This window comes from Pelobates fuscus, chromosome 11, assembly GCF_036172605.1.
Source record: "Pelobates fuscus isolate aPelFus1 chromosome 11, aPelFus1.pri, whole genome shotgun sequence".
Taxonomy (NCBI): domain Eukaryota; kingdom Metazoa; phylum Chordata; class Amphibia; order Anura; family Pelobatidae; genus Pelobates; species Pelobates fuscus.
In genome coordinates, this window is record NC_086327.1 from 139,063,144 (window position 1) to 139,083,665 (window position 20,522).

The 20,522-nt window shown below is 40.0% G+C and overlaps 1 protein-coding gene across 1 annotated transcript in view; it reads left to right on the forward strand.

Annotated features, from left to right (window-relative positions):
* LOC134577038 (zonadhesin-like) overlaps positions 1-20,522 on the forward strand; it is a 54,958-nt gene that overhangs the window by 23,203 nt on the left and 11,233 nt on the right. Inside the window, exons 17-25 of the mRNA XM_063435681.1 lie at positions 1,849-2,061; positions 5,480-5,625; positions 8,114-8,241; positions 8,747-8,894; positions 10,550-10,682; positions 12,067-12,222; positions 15,259-15,385; positions 17,316-17,527; positions 18,668-18,830. Of these exons, the coding sequence (XP_063291751.1) occupies positions 1,849-2,061; positions 5,480-5,625; positions 8,114-8,241; positions 8,747-8,894; positions 10,550-10,682; positions 12,067-12,222; positions 15,259-15,385; positions 17,316-17,527; positions 18,668-18,830 (1,426 nt within the window). The remainder of the gene's footprint in view (positions 1-1,848; positions 2,062-5,479; positions 5,626-8,113; positions 8,242-8,746; positions 8,895-10,549; positions 10,683-12,066; positions 12,223-15,258; positions 15,386-17,315; positions 17,528-18,667; positions 18,831-20,522) is intronic.

Sequence of the window (20,522 nt, forward strand, 5' to 3'; positions counted from 1 at the left end):
AACTTTAAGACCATTAGTTTCACAAAGACTTATTCCTAATTAAAATCTTCCCCAGCTGGAAGGGGTCAAATTAACACACGTTTGACAAGCTCATTAACAGATAATGAGACAGGTATCATTGGACAGGTGTTACCTTCTTTTAATCAGCTATGGTTTGAAAGACGTGAACAGGAAAATGAGCTAAATTCAGCAAAGTTTTATTGGAATTGTTTTATGCCGTTTCTGTTATGACATTTTAAAGAATAAGCAATGTTCCTATCCGTTTCTTTATGTACTAATCAAATTAATAGCTGTAGGTACTAATCAAATTAATAGCTGTAGGTATTTTTCATACTGCTTTATCATTTTAAGACCATTGTCTGGTGTTTAGCAATTTGGAGATGCTGAATTTTGAATCAAGGACTGTAACTCTGAAGATCTCCGCCTGGTGCTTGTACTAAATCTTGGAGGACCCATACATTGATCCCCTGGCTTGTTCCAAACTCATTTTCTTTGTATCCCTATTACACTTGCCAGAATGAGATTCTACCATAAGAATGGAACCAATTATTAGAGCGCAATAAACATTCAAAGAATTCCAAGATGGTGGATGTAAGATGCCAAATGCACCATGTTTTTTTGGACACATTGCATTTATACATGTTGATAGGCAGCACAAGAATAGCGCCACCTTGTGTTATGTAAAAATCAAATACTGCAAGAGAAAAACTCGAGCCATTAAAGGGACACTATGGGCACCCAAACCACTTCAGCTCATTGAGTTGGTCTGTGCACACTGACCCAGGCGCCTTAATGGTAATTTATTGTAGTTTTTTATAAACTGCAATAATTACTATACAGGGTTAACTCCACCTCTAATGGCCTAACTGACACTGGACATCCTCACGCTATGCATCACGCTCAAAAACCTTAGGAAAGCATTATACAAAGTTTTCCTATAGGGGAAGTCCTAATACGAGCATCAATTCCCCCCAGCCAGCTGACACGGAGGGGGGAGGTGCCTGAACTAGTGCAGGGGGACATTGGCGCTAAAATCAGGTAAGTGACATAAGGGTTTTTAACCCCTTCTGAACCACAGGGGGCACTATAGTGAGTTATAGTGCTAGGCAAACAACTAGCACTATAGTTTCTCTTTAAGGGATCATGTAACGTTTGAATAGTACATGCTATGTCCTGGAGAATATAGTATATGTAGCAATTCTACCGTAATATGATGAGCATTTCATAATCCGAGCAATCCAAGACATTGTCGGATTAACCGTACAGCAACCTAAGGTGGCTGCCTAGGGTCCAGGGCTTAGACAATGACCCAGCTGCTGTCAATATACTTGGCCAAGCTGAGTCCCATTCGCAATGCCAAATTGCCATTTGGCTTAATACTAGCAGCTGTAGCAGTGATTGGCTGGGAGCACTAAACTGATGATCTCAGCCAATCACTGACTGCTACCCCTGGTATGAAGTGAAGTAGAGCATAGCTGGGCTGCAGGCTGCCAGAGATCAAACATATCTGCTAACTGGTGAGTAAATAGTTCATGAATAATGTGGGACCCGGTGCCCATAGTCTACAGACAGCATACCTGCATTGAAGTGGTTATAGTGCGGATAGTGCGCCTATAGTGTTAATCCTCCTCCAATCCATGGAAATATTGTGCGATATTAGTTTAAAAAAAAACTAACCTGTACCTGTAATGTTTATAGTATACCAGTCCATTAGCAGTGCACACTTTTTTATTACAAATCAGTCCCAACCAAACACTTGTGCCGATTAGTAAATCTGAGTGTATGATTGGCTAAAGGTTTCCATACAGGTTCTCTTGTGTGAAACACGTCTTTTAAATATTCTACCAGGTGCAGAGAGCTATCTACATCATGAGTGCCAGGCTGGCTATTACTGCCCAGCGGGTGCCACTGCCCCGGTACCCTGCCCGCCTGGAACCTACGGAAGCGGCGTTCAGGCTCAGAACCCAGAGGACTGCCACCCATGCCCAGCTAGTACCTACAACCATTTGATTGCTCAGGTGGCTTGTTTTCCATGTGGGAGCTCCTCCGATTCCCCAGCAGGTTGGTGCCCGCCATGCAGCACGCTGGGTGATTCAAGTATACATTCTTGTAATTCAAAGTGAATTATAAATTGTAAATATTAGGCCAGTGTAGTCAAACTAAAAAAATTCTCCGAACCAGTGTTGTTACCCATTTGACTATTTTGGTCTAGTATTTTACATTCACTTTGAAGTATATTTGAATTTGTAACAATTCACTCTTAAAGGGACACTTTAAATGTGAAAATGCAGTGTTTACATTACAGCCTAGTGAAACCTCCATTGGCCACTCCTCAGATGGCTGCTAGAGATGCTTCCTGGGGCAGTGCTGCATAGTGTGATTAACATTCAGTGTCTCCAACCTCTGCATGCTGACACTGAACGTTCATTGATTCAATGTATCTCTATGGGGAGATGCTAATTGGCCAGGGCTGTGTTTGACTTGTGCTGGCTCTGCCCCTGATCTGCCTCTTTGACAGTCTCAGCCAATCCTATGGGGAAGCATTGTGATTGGCTCAGACCACCACTTCTGATTATGTCAGCAGACAGGGGCAGAGCCAGCACCTGCAGACTTGAATGCAAGTAAGATTTTACTATATTTAGGAGGTGAAGGGGGGTTAGATGGTGATTTTAACTCAGTAGGGCCAGGAATACATGTTTGTGTTCCTGGCCCTATAGTGTTCCTTTAACAGAGAATTGCAATTCTTCATGCGTCTATCCATTTCACTCCTCCCCCTCCTTTCAGCCATCCATCTCTCCCTCCTTCCCTTCATCCATCCCACTATTCCCATCCATTCTTTTACTATGATTGTTATTTACTAATTACTCAACTGTTACAATTTGACAAAAAAAAATGCACAATTGGAAAATAGTTTGACCTTAATTTAAAGTCACCACAATCCCTATCCATTGGATTAAAAAAAAATTTAAAAAAAATATTTTTGTTCATTACTGGTTTCTGCCAGTGTTGGAACCTCTTGGCATCAAATAATATAAAGCACATTATACACAGCCTCATGGTTAATAAGCAGGTTACATTATAGTGTGCACATTTAATATTTACCCATTGCGGTGTGAATGTCATAATAGTGTGTTAAAATGTTCCGTGTGTCTCTTATTTGGAGCCACACATCACTAAGCATTAATTAATTGTACAAAACAATCAGTGAGTTACAATGTGATCACATATGATGTAAAATATAGGTCTTACCCCTGAAAGGATCTCTTTTTCATGCCTGGTTTATCTTATCTGTGTTCATTAAATGTCAACAGTGATGAGAGTTGGATTGGCAAGTCTTTGAAGTTTGGAAGAATTCTCATGGATGTTACCCAGTCACGTATAAAGCCTAGGCAGGATAATAGTTTGTAGATAGTGATGTCCCAAACAGTTCGCCGGGAACCATTCGCCAGCGAACATAGCTTGTTTGTGTCGAACGTGGCGGGCGAACATATGCGATGGTCGGTCCGCCCCCTATTCGTCATGGAGGTGGGAGGATCTGGGAGGGAGGGTCTGCTGCTGATTGGCTGGAATGTGTCTGCTGACTGTGAGGTACAGGGTCAAAGTTTACTCAATGATGATGAATAGGGGGCGGACCGACCATCGCATATGTTCGCCCACCGCGTTCGCCATGAACAAACTATGTTCGCCGGCGAACGGTTCCTGGCGAACTGTTCGGGACATCACTATTTGTAGAGAATCTGCTAACAGGAATAACATCACTGCCCATTAGACATGTGCATTTGTTTTCGTACAAATACGATTTTGTCTGAAAATTTGTAACGAAAATATACCCCAACTCGCAGGATCCAACTCAACAAAAGACAACACAGAGGAGAGATACATCTACCGGACCTTAGAATGGCCGGACTCGACGTATATGAGAGGAGACAGAGTCAGGAACGATCCGAGGTCAAGGGCACAAAGAAACAGCGTAAACTAGGACTAGCTGGGGTCTGGTACACAGTAAACAGCAAGCCGGCAAACAGAACAGATAAGGATAAAGAGATAACGTAGTCAGAAACAAAGCCAAGGTCAATACGAAGGAACACAACTGAACACAACAAGCGCTAAAGGGAACTGCAACAGAAACCACTATAGGGCAAGGACTAAGGGAAAAAGGTGAGTATAAGTACCTTCTAAATTAATGTGATTAGCTCCTGTCATATCCACACCCCCAAAAGGTAAGTGTATGGGGAGTGTGGCATGACAGGGGCCAATGGGAGCCTTTTGCCAATTTAGGCTCCCACTGTTTCTTTAAGAGCGCGCCCGAGACCCGCGCTTTTAGATTCAGGCGGGACACATGACCGCTTCTCGCGGTCACTGCCCGCCTTCCTGTTGCAGCCGTCGGATGAGCTGCGTGCGGCTCGTGCAGCAGCAGGACCGCGCGCGGCTCGAAGAGAGGACAGCGGCCGGCCCCTGGATAAGGTAAGTAACGCTACAAAATTCTGATTTTATTTTTTTTGTATTCATTTACTAAAACATAAACAAATAAGAACATATAAGAAATATAAACGAAATGAAAGGGCGAATGCCGGATGCACTACCTTTTCTTTTTCGTTTCTTTTGTTGCTCGCTGTCATTTAAAACTGGATATAAATGTAACTATCTTGTATAGAAGTGTAAAGACTGGGTAAGAGTACGTGCAAAAAGCAGCTGTTTAGATCAGTAGCACAGCCTTATTGTGCTACTGGCCTAAATAGCTACTTTTTCATATTGCAACATTGTTATTGTTTTTGCTCGTTTTACTCTTACCGTAGCTCTCTATCACTTCTATATGAGATACTGATTTTTATATCCAGTTTTAAATTACTGTTGCTGTTTAGACGACATGCCCCCTACTACACGGGGGGACCTGGCACACGTAGGGGCATGCGGGAAGGATGGTTCACGGACGAAATTCGGGAATGACAAACAAAATTTTTATTTAGTATGAAATTATTTGTACAAAATGAAAATTTCACTGGTGCACATGTCTACTGCCCATTCCCTCCCGGTGGGGGACATACCCTGAAGGATTCACTAAAATGGGTGAAATTGTCATTTCTAGGCCATTTTTATCCTCAAATATTTGAATTTGCTTTGAATTCCCAACAATTCATGCATTAGTGAATGATGGTGATTGAATAGCACTCACTGGATCTTCAAGGGTAGTAAATCCTGAATTTTCCATCCGAAAATATTGTAGACTTGGGACGGCACAGAGATCCTCTCTACAAACTGTGAAAAGTTAACTGGCAGATGGAATCCTCTTCAAAACCTTTATTGTACTGAGAGATCCATTCAATTTGTACATTCTAATGTATGTCTCATAAGAAACAAGAACATTCCACAGATAATGATGCACATCATGCACTGACACCGATAATGATAACTCACAATGGGAAAATATAGACTTCATTCTTGGAGATAACAGCCATCGTTTTGATTTGAATTGTTCTAGGGGCTAAGAGCTGTATTTGTCACGGCCTTAATCGCGCCTTCCAAGAATCTGACGGATCCTGTATTTGCCAGACTGGCTTTGTGTTCTACGATGACAGAGAGAAAAAACGTTCCGATGGAAACAGTGACCAGGACTGTCAACCGCAGGTAATACAATGGAGTATTGACACAAGGTATGCCTGAGAACGCATTAATAAAACATGCAATATAAATAGAATGACGGCATCCAGAGAGTCAATTGTAGCTTCATGTAATTGTGCAAAAGCATGAATATAAGAAAGGAAATGTTTGTGTAAAAATTATTGAGTTTGCTTGAAAACCCTATATTGTAAAGAAAACCGTTAAAGAAAATTGCAAGCAGTAGAAGAGTAAGACAAACTGGCCTTTTAAATACTCAGCTGCATTCTGATTGGCTCCTTATTATTCCAACCAATCAGAATAAAGCAATAATTCAAATCCTAGTCAAACACCAGAACACACACACATCAGATTAAACAAATTACTTCCCCCTCTCTGTGATAAACTGAAGGATTTACTGGAACAATGAAAGTAAACCTATCTGTGGCAGAATTAGCCACTAAGGACTGTAAAAAAGACTTTTTCCTATATGAATGAACTGTATTCGGAACTTTTACAATGACTGAATCGTTCTTATTACTGTATGTGAACAAGGCAATCGGTTCCCGAACCATAACCACCATTCTGTTCGAGAACCGATTGAAAATACCGAATGAGAGACCACTCTGATGTGGTCGCGTGTCCCTCATTAACGAAAGGAAACAATGTTGCAAACGCTGTTAATAGGGTTCGTGGGTGACCGCCGTTCGTATGTCGAACACGTGGCGGCGGCCATCTTAAACTCACGAACAGCGGTGTTTGGTCGTCGAGCGTCTGGAACTCAAATCAGACGCTCAACTAACCAAGCACCGCTAAGACCTCCAGGACTGCCGAAAGGTTCGAATAAAACTCCCGAACGGCCCGCCGTTCGGTAGGATTAATCCCACAAACTAGGGGTTTCATCCGAAAGCAGAGTTAACACTGGATGGCATAAGCTTTCGGGACTTTTGATGAATGAACAGAGAACGACCGCAGGGCCAAAACTCATGGAACTATTTTCGGCTACTTTGCCCATGCGGTCAGTCAAATCTTTACCGCCCCATAACTCCCGAACCCCTGGTCCGATCTGGGTGATTTTTGAGTATGTTCCTCACCCAGATCAGGGCTATCCGGGTATACCATTTAAGAGTGCACCTACTATATTTGGGGTACATCCAAGAATGGGGGAAAAGTATGTACATTTTAATGATGTTAATTGTTAATCTAACGGGAGGTAATAATTATTGTAATAATTATGGTCGGTACCTCCCTTGCATGGGAGAATGTCATAAAAGGAGATTATGCCATTAATAGTGATGTCCCGAACAGTTCGCCAGGAACTGTTCGCCGGCAAACATAGCTTGTTCGTGGCGAACGCGGCGGGCGAACATATGCGATGTTCGGTCCGCCCACTATTCGTCATGGAGGTGGGAGGGTCTGCTGCTGATTGGCTGGAATGTGTCTGCTGACTGTGAGGTACAGGGTCAAAGTTTACTCAGTGATGACGAATAGGGGGCGGACCGAACATCGCATATGTTCGCCCGCTGCGTTCGCCACGAACAAGCTATGTTCACCGGTGAACAGTTCCCGGCGAACTGTTCGGGACATCACTAGCCATTAAACCTCAGTTGACTCCCAGACTATGTGTCGTCTAGTCCTTGGGAATGGGAATTATGCTGTGTTTCCTGCCTTCTGTATGCTGAATCCTTATTACCAGCGGAGACCTCTTGGATTAACCCCTGCTACTCCGTTACACTATCGTGTTGTGTTACTTTTACATATACCCAGCGCTACGGTATTGACTGGTGTTATATTAATAATAATAATCATATATTGAATGATTCCAAAAATGATTATTTTTTTGTGAGCTGAACCTATTTAGGCATCAGAGTCTCTTGAAAAATAAATATGTTAAGGTATGTGAAAAACAACCCTTATCCTTGAAGCACCATGTGCTGTGGTTTTGTGTTTTGGAAACTATTGCTTTTGGCATTTAAAGATAACCAATAATACGAATGTTGGGTAGCAATTGTCTGCCAAGGTAGGCGGTGTGTTATTTTATCCTTAATGTTGCTGTTATTATGATTGAGGAAACAGAAGCAGTAGTGTGTGTCATGTTTTCTAAAGCAGACTGCATGTTGTGATTTTTGTTTGTTTTACAAATTCTATTTTTAGTGATATTGCTAATGGCACATGTTACACTAAATAATTAGCACTAAATAATTAGCACAGATTAAATACTGTATAATAAATCGTTTATGCTCTCCATTTCTGCTTTATGGTGTTTGCTGCTTTATGATTACACAGGGAAGACATTGCTTTTTTTTAATGGGAAAACAAAATGTTTGTTATCTGGTTATTAAACACATTAGACACAATGTAGGAACATTTAGATTCTATGATAAATATGATACTGTGTATAAAGGGGATTTCTGTATTTTTGCATTGAATTGTATTTTTGTCTGTTTACTGATCTTCACGGTAAAGTAACAGGTGACAACATGCTAATATATAAGTTATAGAGTTGTCCTTTCTGTAGGTAGAAGAACGCTGTGCTGCCATTGAAGTGCGTTTGGCATCTACAAGAAAATGCGTTTTACCAGAACACCATGACTGTACCCCATCCTGTGGCCTGCTGGGAGGCGAACTGATCCCCGAATTTGGAATGTATGTCCAGTTTGAATACACACGAATCTTTACCATTTCTTATCACATCCTGCTTGTAGTCCTGCCTTCATTTTTACTCCATTAAAAGCCACAATACACTCTTTGAATGTCGTGAGGTTTCCATGTGTGTTACATGTTGTAGAATATTGTAAAGCACTGCAGAATCAGTTGGCGCTAAATAAATACCAATAATAATAATAATAATAATAATAATAACAACATGGCAACGCCTCTATGCGTGGTGGTTTTAAATGTTGATTTTATACTTCATGCTCACTTGTCACGACAACAGTTGTAATACAATCTGAATTAGCAGGAAACAGTGTGTTTACTCAACCAAGGATGAGCATTAAACAGATTCCACATAATTTAGTGTTGAGGCATAGTGGTAATTACCGGAGGCAAGCCTTCTGTATCAATTAAAGCAAACTGAGTCTGTGACTTTTCCAATTTAAATAAAGAATTTTCAATCTTTCCTTTTTTAATGTGATATATATTTTACCAGGTGTCACTGCGTACAGTATGTTTCAGCCGAAGAGTTGTGCGACAGAATCTGTTTAATGAAGATTCCTCGGATATCGATGAGTTTTGGCCCCAATAAACAGTTTGTGCTACAAATTGAGGAATCCGAATTGAGGAGGAGCAGGAAAGTGGTGAATACCCTAAAATTGTACCCTATAATATATAAAGGTTCTGAATATATGGGTTTCATTAAATCCACTGTTTGCTACAAATCTGAGCTAACCAAGTAGCCAACATAATATTTTCACGAGGAAGTATCCCTCATAGCTATCACAGTTTGGTGTCTATCTACTGAATTTAGTAAATAATAATTAATTTGAACTAATTTCTAAAATCCAGTTAGAATATTCTCAACAATTAATCAATATATTCTACACCTGGCAAATCATGTAATATATATTTATCCCACTAGATGGCGGTGTTATTATATATACCCAAATGGGTTACCCTTGTGCTGCATCTATAAGCTGACTCGTTAGGTCAGATTTCACCAGCAACATTTTTAAAGACAGCGTTTTTTTTTTCTGTGGTCCATTAGTGTGTTTCCCAGGACCCATCATTCACAAATGGTGTCGGTGTTAATTTCACCTTTAAACATGTATAGATTTAATCAGATATCACCAGCAAATATGTACATTATAAGATGTACGTATCTGAAGATCACCGCTCCCTCACCTGACTTGGCATCCGGAAATTAGATAAAGTTGCAGAGTTTTCAGCCACTGGTCCCCCAAATTAGAAGCTAAACGATGACGCACTAGGAGTAGGGGGGTGTCAGTAGATCTTTTTGCAAATTGCTATAGACTATATATAAAGTAAAACGTTTCATTTATACCTTTGCTAACAACGCGAGCAGGATAATGCACAGATTAAATTGCATTCTCTATAAAAAGAAACAAATTCCTTTAAGGTATAACAGGTGACATTTCTTATATATCACAAATATGATGGCGAGGTATGAAAAATAAAATACAATTTAGAAATACACACTGCTGTATTTAGATCTATCCTAAGAACTGGGCGCCTCCATCTTAGCTCAAATCTTTACTATAATCTCTGCCTTATGGACCTGTCAGTCAGCATAGAGAAATTGTAGAAACAATGTTTCACTGTCTCCTTCTTCAGTCCAATGTATGCAATGTGTGCCCTGTCCATTCCAGGACTGAGCTGGACTTAAACCTAAACCGTTAACACATATTTAAATGAATATAGGTTAACACGAGTTCTAGGTGATTTTCAATGTTTTATTTAATGGTGTGATTTCTAGACTTGGAAATTTGTTTGGACAGAACTGCAATTTGCCAAATTTGGACTGATCATGTGGTCAGTCGAATTCCCGAACTCTCAATCGAGATGTCCCCGAGTTACAAGACTACCTGAAATGCACGGTACCAAACAGACTCGGTTCAGTGTCATGATTCTGGATTCCGACTGTGGCGCCAAAAAGAAGAGATGATTGATGGGGAACAAAATAAAAATGTGATTGATGGCTAGCACGGAGTCACTAAATGTAGATTTTATTCAGAGATCAAGTGAGACGGGACCAATAGAGGAAAAAACAGGCGAAGCAGTCATAAAATCTATATTTATATATTCATATCATATTTATTTAATAAATATAAATATAGATACATTTTACTGCTACTCCTATTTTACATTTGTTAATGATATGTCTTCTCACTTGATCTCTGTATATTTTGCAGCACACTGATTGGCCAATATCTGCACTTTTTGTTCTTATTTGAGAGTATTTACACAGAGATTTTTGATTTTGTGCATTTTTCAGGAGGTGTTGAATGTACTTGGCCCGGATGATCACATTTGGCGCAGTGAGCGGGTTCACTTAGTCATTTTTGGCTCAAGTGGCGTGTTCGGCGTCATACCTTCGAGCACACAAGTAATGGAGGCTTTTTTAACAGGTAACAGAACAAATATCTCTTTCACTTCTTTGTTAATGGGTAATTCGGAACATTCTGTTTGCTTTAACAATTACCTCTCAGCTCTCACCTAAGTAACAACCCACTTTTATTAACAACAATAGGAGAAAAGATAACCGCTTCAAAATATGAATCAATTTTATATATTTTATATATCCGTAAAAGGGATTTTTATATAAAATAGGACATTTCCCTAAAATGAGCTGTACATTGATTGCTCAATAATAATCACCAACTACACTAATCTGTAATAATATAATAAACTTTAATGAGGTATTGAGGCTCAGAGTGTTCTTCTGTAGACATGTGCATTCGGTTTCAGACGATAAACAGTCCAACCAAATTTTATATCTCCAAAGCACCATATGGACGCAGCGAGCAAATGACTAGCGCTGTGTTCATTTGCTTTGGTTTTCAGAATTTTGTCTGTGGTGCAAAAAAAGAGATGTTTGATGGATAGGGAACAGTCATTAAATGTTGGTTTTATTTACAGATCAAGTAAAAAGTGACCAATAGATGGAAAATAAGTAGAAAGAGTAAAACAAAATTCGACATTTATATATTATACGTTTAATAAATCAATCACTATTTTACTACTTTTACTGTTTTTTTTCCCTCTATTGATTACTTTTTCTCATTTGAATCCAAATGGTGGGAAAATGCACCTACCAGTGTGCGGCATAAATACACAGATATTATTTTTATAATGTATATATTTTGCAATTCGCCCATTGGCTGATTTTCGGGCTCTTCATGGTTTGTCTGAAAGATTTTGCTAAATATTTTTCATGGACCATATTGGGACGAGCTGAGCTGTTAAATGAGCGAGGGTCGGAGGTCCCAAACTAAATTTCAGTTTCAGAGAAAATGGTTTGGCTAAAACTAATTATATCACCGTGCACAAGTCTATTCAATTCACAACATATGTTTCACTGTACTGCCTCCGTTACTAACTAGAACACTTACCGATATGACTGTTTGGGGGAAAGGGTCAAGAGAAATTCCTATCAATACATCTGAATTACTAAATCCTCCCACGATATACACTTATAGTCCACTTTGACCCATTCATATTTTATGTAGTCAGAAAAAATCTGAAGTAATGAACTCTGAGGAGCCAGAAAAAAAAAACCTCTCAGGGTTACTCACTAAACTCAATTGTCAGGAATTCAGAGTGAATTTCACATTTCAGGCAAATTGTTACTGAAGACATAACTGAGAATTTTTTGCATTCCAGGTATTTTGAGCTGAAATTTGAATTCTATAATTAACTATTTAGTCCTAAATGTTTGTAACTTATTTGATAAACTCAACTAAATGAAACCACGCTAGTATTTATGCAGATTTCCAACTCTCATAATTGCAGGAGATTCCTGGTCCGTTCCAACACCTCGAAAATCACGAAATGTTGAACAAGTTTTAACTTTGTCAGAATTTGGACCTTTACCGAGAATTCCGAACCCAATATTGTGTCTGACGGTTGGAGACACCGTGTTTTTCCAACTCAGCATTAACCCAGCTGGTGGGTCATTTCCTTCTCATTCCGTTTCCTTGGAGTAGAAGTATTGGTGGTCACTATATTGATCCACACAGATGTCAGTGTTGAGAGTATGGTATCTGTCTAATTATGCATGAAAGGACATGTTATGTTTATGTTCGATCCATCTCCCACAACATCATATTGACTCTTAATTTTCATCCGAATCAATGCTCGTTGTAGAGGAGGTGAAAAAGCATGCATGCCCCAGTACTGCACTCTTCCAGTGAAATGGAGGTTAGCTGTGAGAACTGAGTTTGACCTAGTTATTGTAGTAGGAGTACCTGTTAGGTAGACAGTCACTGGAAGAGTATTTAACCCATAAAATGTAATGTGATGTACTTATATGTACACATTGTTTCTTAATTAGAATTATATACAGTGTATCAATTTCTTGGTGAGATGTGGTCCAATCCACTCAGTAGAGGGAAGAAGAGAGACTTACATACTCCTAGAATAAAAATGGTCCGTCTGTGTTATTTACAAAACTGGGGATCGTGTAGATTTCATGAGAAGGGTATTACACATCATAGGCCAAAATAGCTGAGGCCTCATATTAATATTGTTGGATAAGCTTTTAAAATCATGCAATATTATGCAAAATGTGTACGTTTTGTAATATTTAGATTTTTGCGTTTATTACACTGATATATTTTTATATATGATATATTATTTGATATTTTAATATGTTGAAAAAATAATTTAAAAGTTTATCCAAAAGTAATAATTTCTTACCTAATCTATGTTGAATTTTCAGGATAAGGTACAGTGCTGATAAGAAACAGGGAATATTACAGCAAGGCAGCACACCTCATGTTGAATTTTGTCTATATTGTGTATTAATATTGTTTTTGTATTTTATTTTACCCTATTGTATCAATGCAATGTTTTGTGGACTCAGGACGTACTTAAAAATTAGAGAAATGTCAATGTATCCTTCCTGGTAAAATATAAATAATAACTCATGTGAAAAGTTTATCCAAAAATATTAAATGTAGGCCGGAATGTTTTATAAATCTATATATTTCTATTGTCAATACATTTCCCAGTTTAGTGACGATGTCCCCATTGATCGCATCCATTTTATCTGCATTGGAAATACATTCTGAGCTTAAGGTTTTAGTTACATAGTAACATTCATTTGGAATTAAAAAAAAATACAATTACAAATACAATTCAGCACAGCGACTCTGCGTTTGACATGGGGACATATTTAATAAATGCTATTAGAAGTGAGTTTCCACTGGAAAAACCTCTCGTACGATCCCGTATTGTTCTATGCAGTTTGCGTTCCTACACAATGCCTCAAACACGTTCCCTGCTAGTTCTGTCACTGCGGCCACGCTCTTTATTTTACATGCAAATTAAAGTATGTCTTGCCCAATATTTAAGGTGCAAATGGGCAAATCGACAGCCGATTAAATGCACAATAAAATAAGAAGCCTCTTCTGCACGGGTTTAATTGCACACAATTCGGGTAAATATTGAGTCATTGTGTAAGCATGCAGGAGCGTATTTATAATTGCTTCCTTTAAAGGTATACTTAATTCTGTTCCCTTTGAAAACTGATGGGATATTGGTATTTTGTTCTATAGGCAGCAGTCAGTGGAAGCCTGGTTAACAGATGCTGTATACCTGTACAACACACGTACATTGTAAATGTAATTCAGAACCGTCTTTACCCCAGGACAAAGGGCAAAAGGGTCAGATGTCCATGTTAAAGGGATACTATAATGCCAGGAATACAAATCTGTATTCCTGGTACTATCGCTCCCCCTGCTTCCCCCCTTCCTTGTGCCCCAACCCCCTTCCCCGGTAAATAAAGGGTTAAACACCCTTTATTTACTTACCTGATCCCAGCACTGATGTCCCTCAGCACTGGATCAAAGCATTTCCTCCGTTCAGCAACGAGCGGGCTGTAATGAGCAGTAAAGCCGCTCGCGCATTAGACCTCTCCCTATAGGAAAGCATTGGATTAATGCTTTCCTATGGGAAAAGTCTGATGCTGGAGGTCCTCATGCAGAGTGTGAGGACGTCCAGCGTCAGATACCAGAGGCTGACTTAGTGCTGCAATGTAACCATTGCATTTTCTCTAGAACTGCAATGTTTAACAACGCAGCACTAAGGGCAGTAGGAACACTGTACCCAGACCACTTCGTTGAGCTGAAGAGATCTGGGTGCCTACAGTGTTCTTTAAGAAAACGTTCCATATTTTTTACACCTGTCAATCAAATTAGAGGGTGGATGACGTGAAACGTGGAGGAAGAAGAGAGGAATTGTCTTTCTGTTTATCTCCAAATAATTTCACGTTTTTCATGGTATTAAGAAATGAAATGTCTGCTATTGATGAGCATATGGACCAAATTAAACCCCAGGGATGCACAGGGGGCCATGGAGCCCAGGCATAGTTTATACTCTATGGATTCCTGTGTCTAGGTGCTTGTTTTATGCCCCCAGAGATACAGATTTATTAGTGCCTTCTGTAGAATCCATAGGCATTAAACCACATGAAAAAAGAAAGAAACACTTCCAAGAAAATTCAGAGAATAGAAATAGATTTCTATAAATATGTTATAAATTCAACTTTAGGTGTGATAGGTAGACACACCTTTAGGCTCAGATATGCCTTAAAGGGACATTCCATGCTTTGCTGGCAATGCTTTGTAAATCCTATTCAAGCTTTAATGTGAAGGTGACAACTGTCCTGATTTCTTTGACCCGGTCACTATAGCAGACCCTAGTGTTGGTAAGGACGAGCAGAGTGTGAAATGCATCGGGTGGTATTTCCATTAGTCATTCTCTAGCCTGCTTGTCGAGCCTTGTATGTGGACATATCAATCAGTACTGGCTGAGTGTTTCTGTTTGGTGTGCCTGTTGCTACCAGGTTTCTCTCCATTCATTTTAAGTGATGGCTGTGGTGTCGGTAACATTAACCCGCACAGTCCCAGAATTGTATGACAATACACCAGTGACTCGATTTAAGAAGGATCTCAATTCATTTACACCTGTGCTTTCCCGCAGATAAAGCTTCCAGCCATTACCCAGTTTACCAAAAGGACCACCTTTACAACACCAACCCAGACTGGGACTTTGGTGCATTTAGAAGACTTCACCATCTTATCAGAGAGACCCAAGTAAATTCATCCAGGTAACACAAGCACCCAAGCCTAATGATGTACAGACGTTAAACAAAGTGCTACAATTCCCAGTTTTATTGGTAGCTTAGAAATAACAATCCCCTGACAGTATACCCTCTGTGTACAATCAGTATTAACATTCCATCGGTAGTTTATATAGGAATAACAATCCCCTGACAGTATACCCTCTGTGTACAATCAGTATTAACATTCCATCGGTAGTTTATATAGGAATAACAATCCCCTGACAGTATACCCTCTGTGTACAATCAGTATTAACATTCCATCGGTAGTTTATATAGGAATAACAATCCCCTGACAGTATACCCTCTGTGTACAATCAGTATTAACATTCCATCGGTAGTTTATATAGGAATAACAATCCCCTGACAGTATACCCTCTGTGTACAATCAGTATTAACATTCCATCGGTAGTTTATATAGAAATAACAATCCCCTGACAGTATACCCTCTGTGTACAATCAGTATTAACATTCCATCGGTAGTTTATATAGGAATAACAATCCCCTGACAGTATACCCTCTGTGTACAATCAGTATTAAGATTCCATCTGTAGTTTATATAGGAATAACAATCCCCTGACAGTATACCCTCTGTGTACAATCAGTATTAACATTCCATTGGTAGTTTATATAGGAATAACAATCCCCTGACAGTATACCCTCTGTGTACAATCAGTATTAACATTCCATTGGTAGTTTATATAGGAATAACAATCCCCTGACAGTATACCCTCTGTGTACAATCAGTATTAACATTCCATCGGTAGTTTATATAGGAATAACAATCCACTGACAGTATACCCTCTGTGTACAATCAGTATTAACATTCCATCGGTAGTTTATATAGGAATAACAATCCCCTGACAGTATACCCTCTGTGTACAATCAGTATTAACATTCCATCTGTAGTTTATATAGGAATAACAATCCCCTGACAGTATACCCTCTGTGTACAATCAGTATTAACATTCCATCCTAGTTTATATAGAATTAACAAATCCGGGACAATGTTCTCTAAGTGAAACATTCCATTGGTGACTGCTGCACATTTTAGAATCGGTCCCAGAATTGCTCCCCGCACAGAACCCCTAAAACCCACAGAAACATATTTTTATACATTCAATCTATGTGTATTTCATTCCCATTGGCATGTTAGCCTCGCTCAGGTTGACCAACTTAAAGGACCACTCTAGGCACCCAGACCACTTCAGCTTAATGAAGTGGTCTGGGTGCCAGGTCCAGCTAGCTTTTACCCTTTTTTTTATAAACATAGCAGTTTCAGAGAAACTGCTATGTTTATTCTGAGGGTTAAGCCAGCCTCCAGAGCCTCTAGTGGCTGTCTCACTGACAGCCGCTAGAGGCGCTTGCGTGCTTCTCACTGTGAAAATCACAGTGAGAGCACGCAAGCGTCCATAGGAAAGCATTATGAATGCTTTCCTATGCGACCGGCTGAATGCGAGCGCGGCTCCTGCCGCGCATGCGCATTCAGCCGATGACGTCGCGAGGAAGAAGAGGAGGAGGAGTAGAGCTCCCCGCCCGGCGCTGGAGAAAGAGGTAAGTTTAACCCCTTCCTCCCCCCAGAGCCCGGCGGGAGTGGGTCCCTGAGGGTGGGGGCACCCTCAGGGCACTCTAGTGCCAGGAAAACGAGTATGTTTTCCTGGCACTAGAGTGGTCCTTTAACTCAACTGTAATCAAAATCAGTTATTATGCACTTACAAGGGATCATTTATAGAGTAGACCATTACCTTTAAGCTTCTATGAACATTTTATACATAAAGATACGGGGAATGTACAGCACTGTACACTGGGGTTAGAGGAATTATAAAATAACACTATACATCGCTTTTTTACAATTCTAGAAGGAATTAGTGGTAAAAGTGATGTCACAGTCTTCACGGCTTTACACCTATTTCTTCAGGTTTGCTCATGTTTTTGTGGAGCCCGGCACGTACGTCTTCGTAGATAATGGCAGCAAGGATCGCTCTCTGTTTGTGACTGTGAAAGAAACAAATGTCAAGTGTGATCCGGTTGCATCTCATGTGCAGCCTTCCTCCCCGTATCAGCTAATCAAACATGGGATCGCAAACCATCAGAAACTCAACCTGTCGCCAGACTGGGGCGTTATCCTGGGTAAACGTCACGTGTTAGAAACAGTAACATATTCTAACTAAAATCACCGCTGATTTAACCAGTAAAATATGTAAGGAATATAACATTCTGTTTAATACTTTAAATACACTTAACTCAACTGTATACTCAACACTAATATTTGCATAAAGATATATTGCACAGGTCACTGCAAACTGGGAAAAAATAGCTGTAATTTTAGGAAAGACATCTTGAGGCTGGCAAAGTATCATGGGATTTGTAGTTGAAAAACAGCTGTGGATCTACTAATCCCTGGGCAAAATGTCCCGTTATTTATTTTTTCCCAGCGACATAAATGCAGCACCCTGTTACATGCACTAGTTATATAGACAGACATGCAATTATGGCCTCGATTCAATACTTTTAGATAATCTTTTCAAATGATTTAATAATTCGATAACTGTTTGGATAAAATGCTTTAATATATTGATTTTTTATTTACATTTTAATATTTAGAAAAATCTTTTTCAAAGTTTACCCAAAAATATTATTTAAATTGAAAAGAGTTTCCAAAAATGTTAAAGTGAGGCCTGTGCGGGGCATGTCTCAGTACTAACATAGTGCAAATAAGAGGGATTTTTTTGTTTAGTTTTTTATTATTTAAAATGCAATTTGCTCACTTGTTCTGAGCGTCTCTTATTTCAGACTCACGCTGTACAGGGACTTTTTGTTTATTACAGAGCACTCCAAGTACCATAACCACTAGAGCTAGCTGTATTGATTATTGTACCAGGAGTGCTCCCCTTCCTTAACTGTAAGTAGTCGAGCCATTTTTGAACGCTTTGATTTCTTACCTGGCGTCCACTGTGTGCTGCTCCCCACATCCACTACTAATGTGACCGAGACAGACGTTCCTAAAAAAAAATATTCTGTTAACAGAAGGCAAGGCAGAGCTTAGCTCATTGACTGAGATCATCATCTGACTGCAACATGTCAATCATAGGATCCCATGGCATGAATAGCATCACTGGATCAATAACCCAATCTACAAGATCTGTCAGTCATATTTTAGGGTTGCTTTATCTCCACCTGACGCATTTTACCCACTCCCTGCCCCGTGCATTCCTCCTGTGTATTGCATATAACTGAATGTTATTTTTGTCCTCCTCATGCACTTTATAGGTATTCTGCTGTTACTTTTCCTGGTTATGATCATTCTGCTGGTTTTAACCATCGTATTGAGACCATCACTCTACAGTCCCAACCCCATGAGAGCTTGGAAGCCTCGTTGGAGGAGCCTTGGAGAGCCTTATATTCCCCCAGAATTCGTACTCACAAAAGACAGGTTTTTGAGATTTTATATAAGTGTATTATGGAACAAATTATCTTTCACAGCATTCAGATAAAGATTCCTGATCAGCACAGTTTGACGTGCACAGAACACATGATACATTTTTGGGAGACAGGTTACAGCATATTTATATTTTCTAATCATAAGCAACCAATCACAGATCGGAATCTGTGCATTCTATTCGATGGCTACTTAGTGTTCTTATTTGGAATTTTATTAACGACACGGAGGCTCATATTATGCATAACTCTTTCTTTATTTCCTCAGCAGCAAAGATAGAGGAATATAAATATTATCAAAATGAAAGAAAAAAACTGTATAGGTACACAGGCAACCAATCACATAACAGAGGAAGTGACTATATAAGGCCTGTGTCTCCCACAATCCCCCTCTTTCTTTGCTGTTTCCTCAGACAGCTAAGTATTTTGTTTGTGCTCTCTTACTCATTGCATTTTTATCTGTAATACAGTGGAACCTCGGTTAACGAACGCCTCGGTTAACGGAAAATTCGGTTTACGAATGAAAATTCGTAAAAAAAATTGCCTCGGTTTACGAATTTTTTTCGCAATACGAAACAAGTGTCCCGGTTTATAGCTCCGCCCCCTGCATACTGAAGTGTGGGTAGCACGTGAGTGTGTAGTGTGGAGGTGTTGGAGAGGTTTTGGAGCCATTTGCAGCAAGTTGTTGAGCCTTTTGGAGCCATTTGCAGCAAGTTGTTGAGCCTTTTGGAGCCATTTGCAGCAAGTTGTTGAGCCTTTTGGAGCCATTTGCAGCAAGTTGTGGAGCCTTTTGGAGCCATTTGCAGCAGGGTTTGGAGCCTTTTTGGTGCATCTAAAGAAGTGGAAAGGTAGGGAGCTGAGCTTGGTTGTTTGCATGCCTGTTACTGTGTGTTTTGCATTGTGGGGTTGATTTCCATGCCAGCTCATGTGCTGTGCATGCCTGTTACAACTGTACTGTGTGTTTTGCAATGTGGGGTTGTTTTCCATGCCATCTCATGTGCTGTGCATGCCTGTTACAGCTCATGTGCTGTGCATGGCTTTTACTGTGGTTTCCATGCCAGCTCATGTGCTGTGCATGCCTGTTACAGCTCATGTGCTGTGCATGGCTTTTACTGTGGTTTCCATGCCAGCTCATGTGCTGTGCATGCCTGTTACAGCTCATGTGCTGTGCATGCCTGTTACAGCTCATGTGCTGTGCATGCCTGTTACAGCTCATGTGCTGTGCATGCCTTTTACTGTGGTTTCCATGCCAGCTCATGTGCTGTGCATGCCTTTTACTGTGTGTTTTGCATTGTGGGGTTGTTTTCCATGCCAGCTCATATGGGTGTAAAGCATCTTTCATTTTTTTTTTTTGCATACATAGGGACGGTGGTGTCATGGCACCCAAGAAAGCAGTGGAAGCTGGGAAGAGGAAGAAGGTGATGATTCTGCTTGAGGACAAGAAGGAAATCATCAGGAAGCATGAAGGAGGAATGCGATTGACCGACCTTGCCAAAGAGTATGGAAGGAGTGCATCCACAATCGGTACAATCCTAAAAATGAAAGAGAAGATTACTGGGAGAGATGCAGCCAAGGGAGTCACCAGGGTCTCCAAGCAACGCCCACCTGTTCTGGACGAGGTCGAGAAGTTGCTCCTGCTCTGGATTGAACAGAAGCAGCGTGCAGGGGACTCAGTGACCAAGGCGAT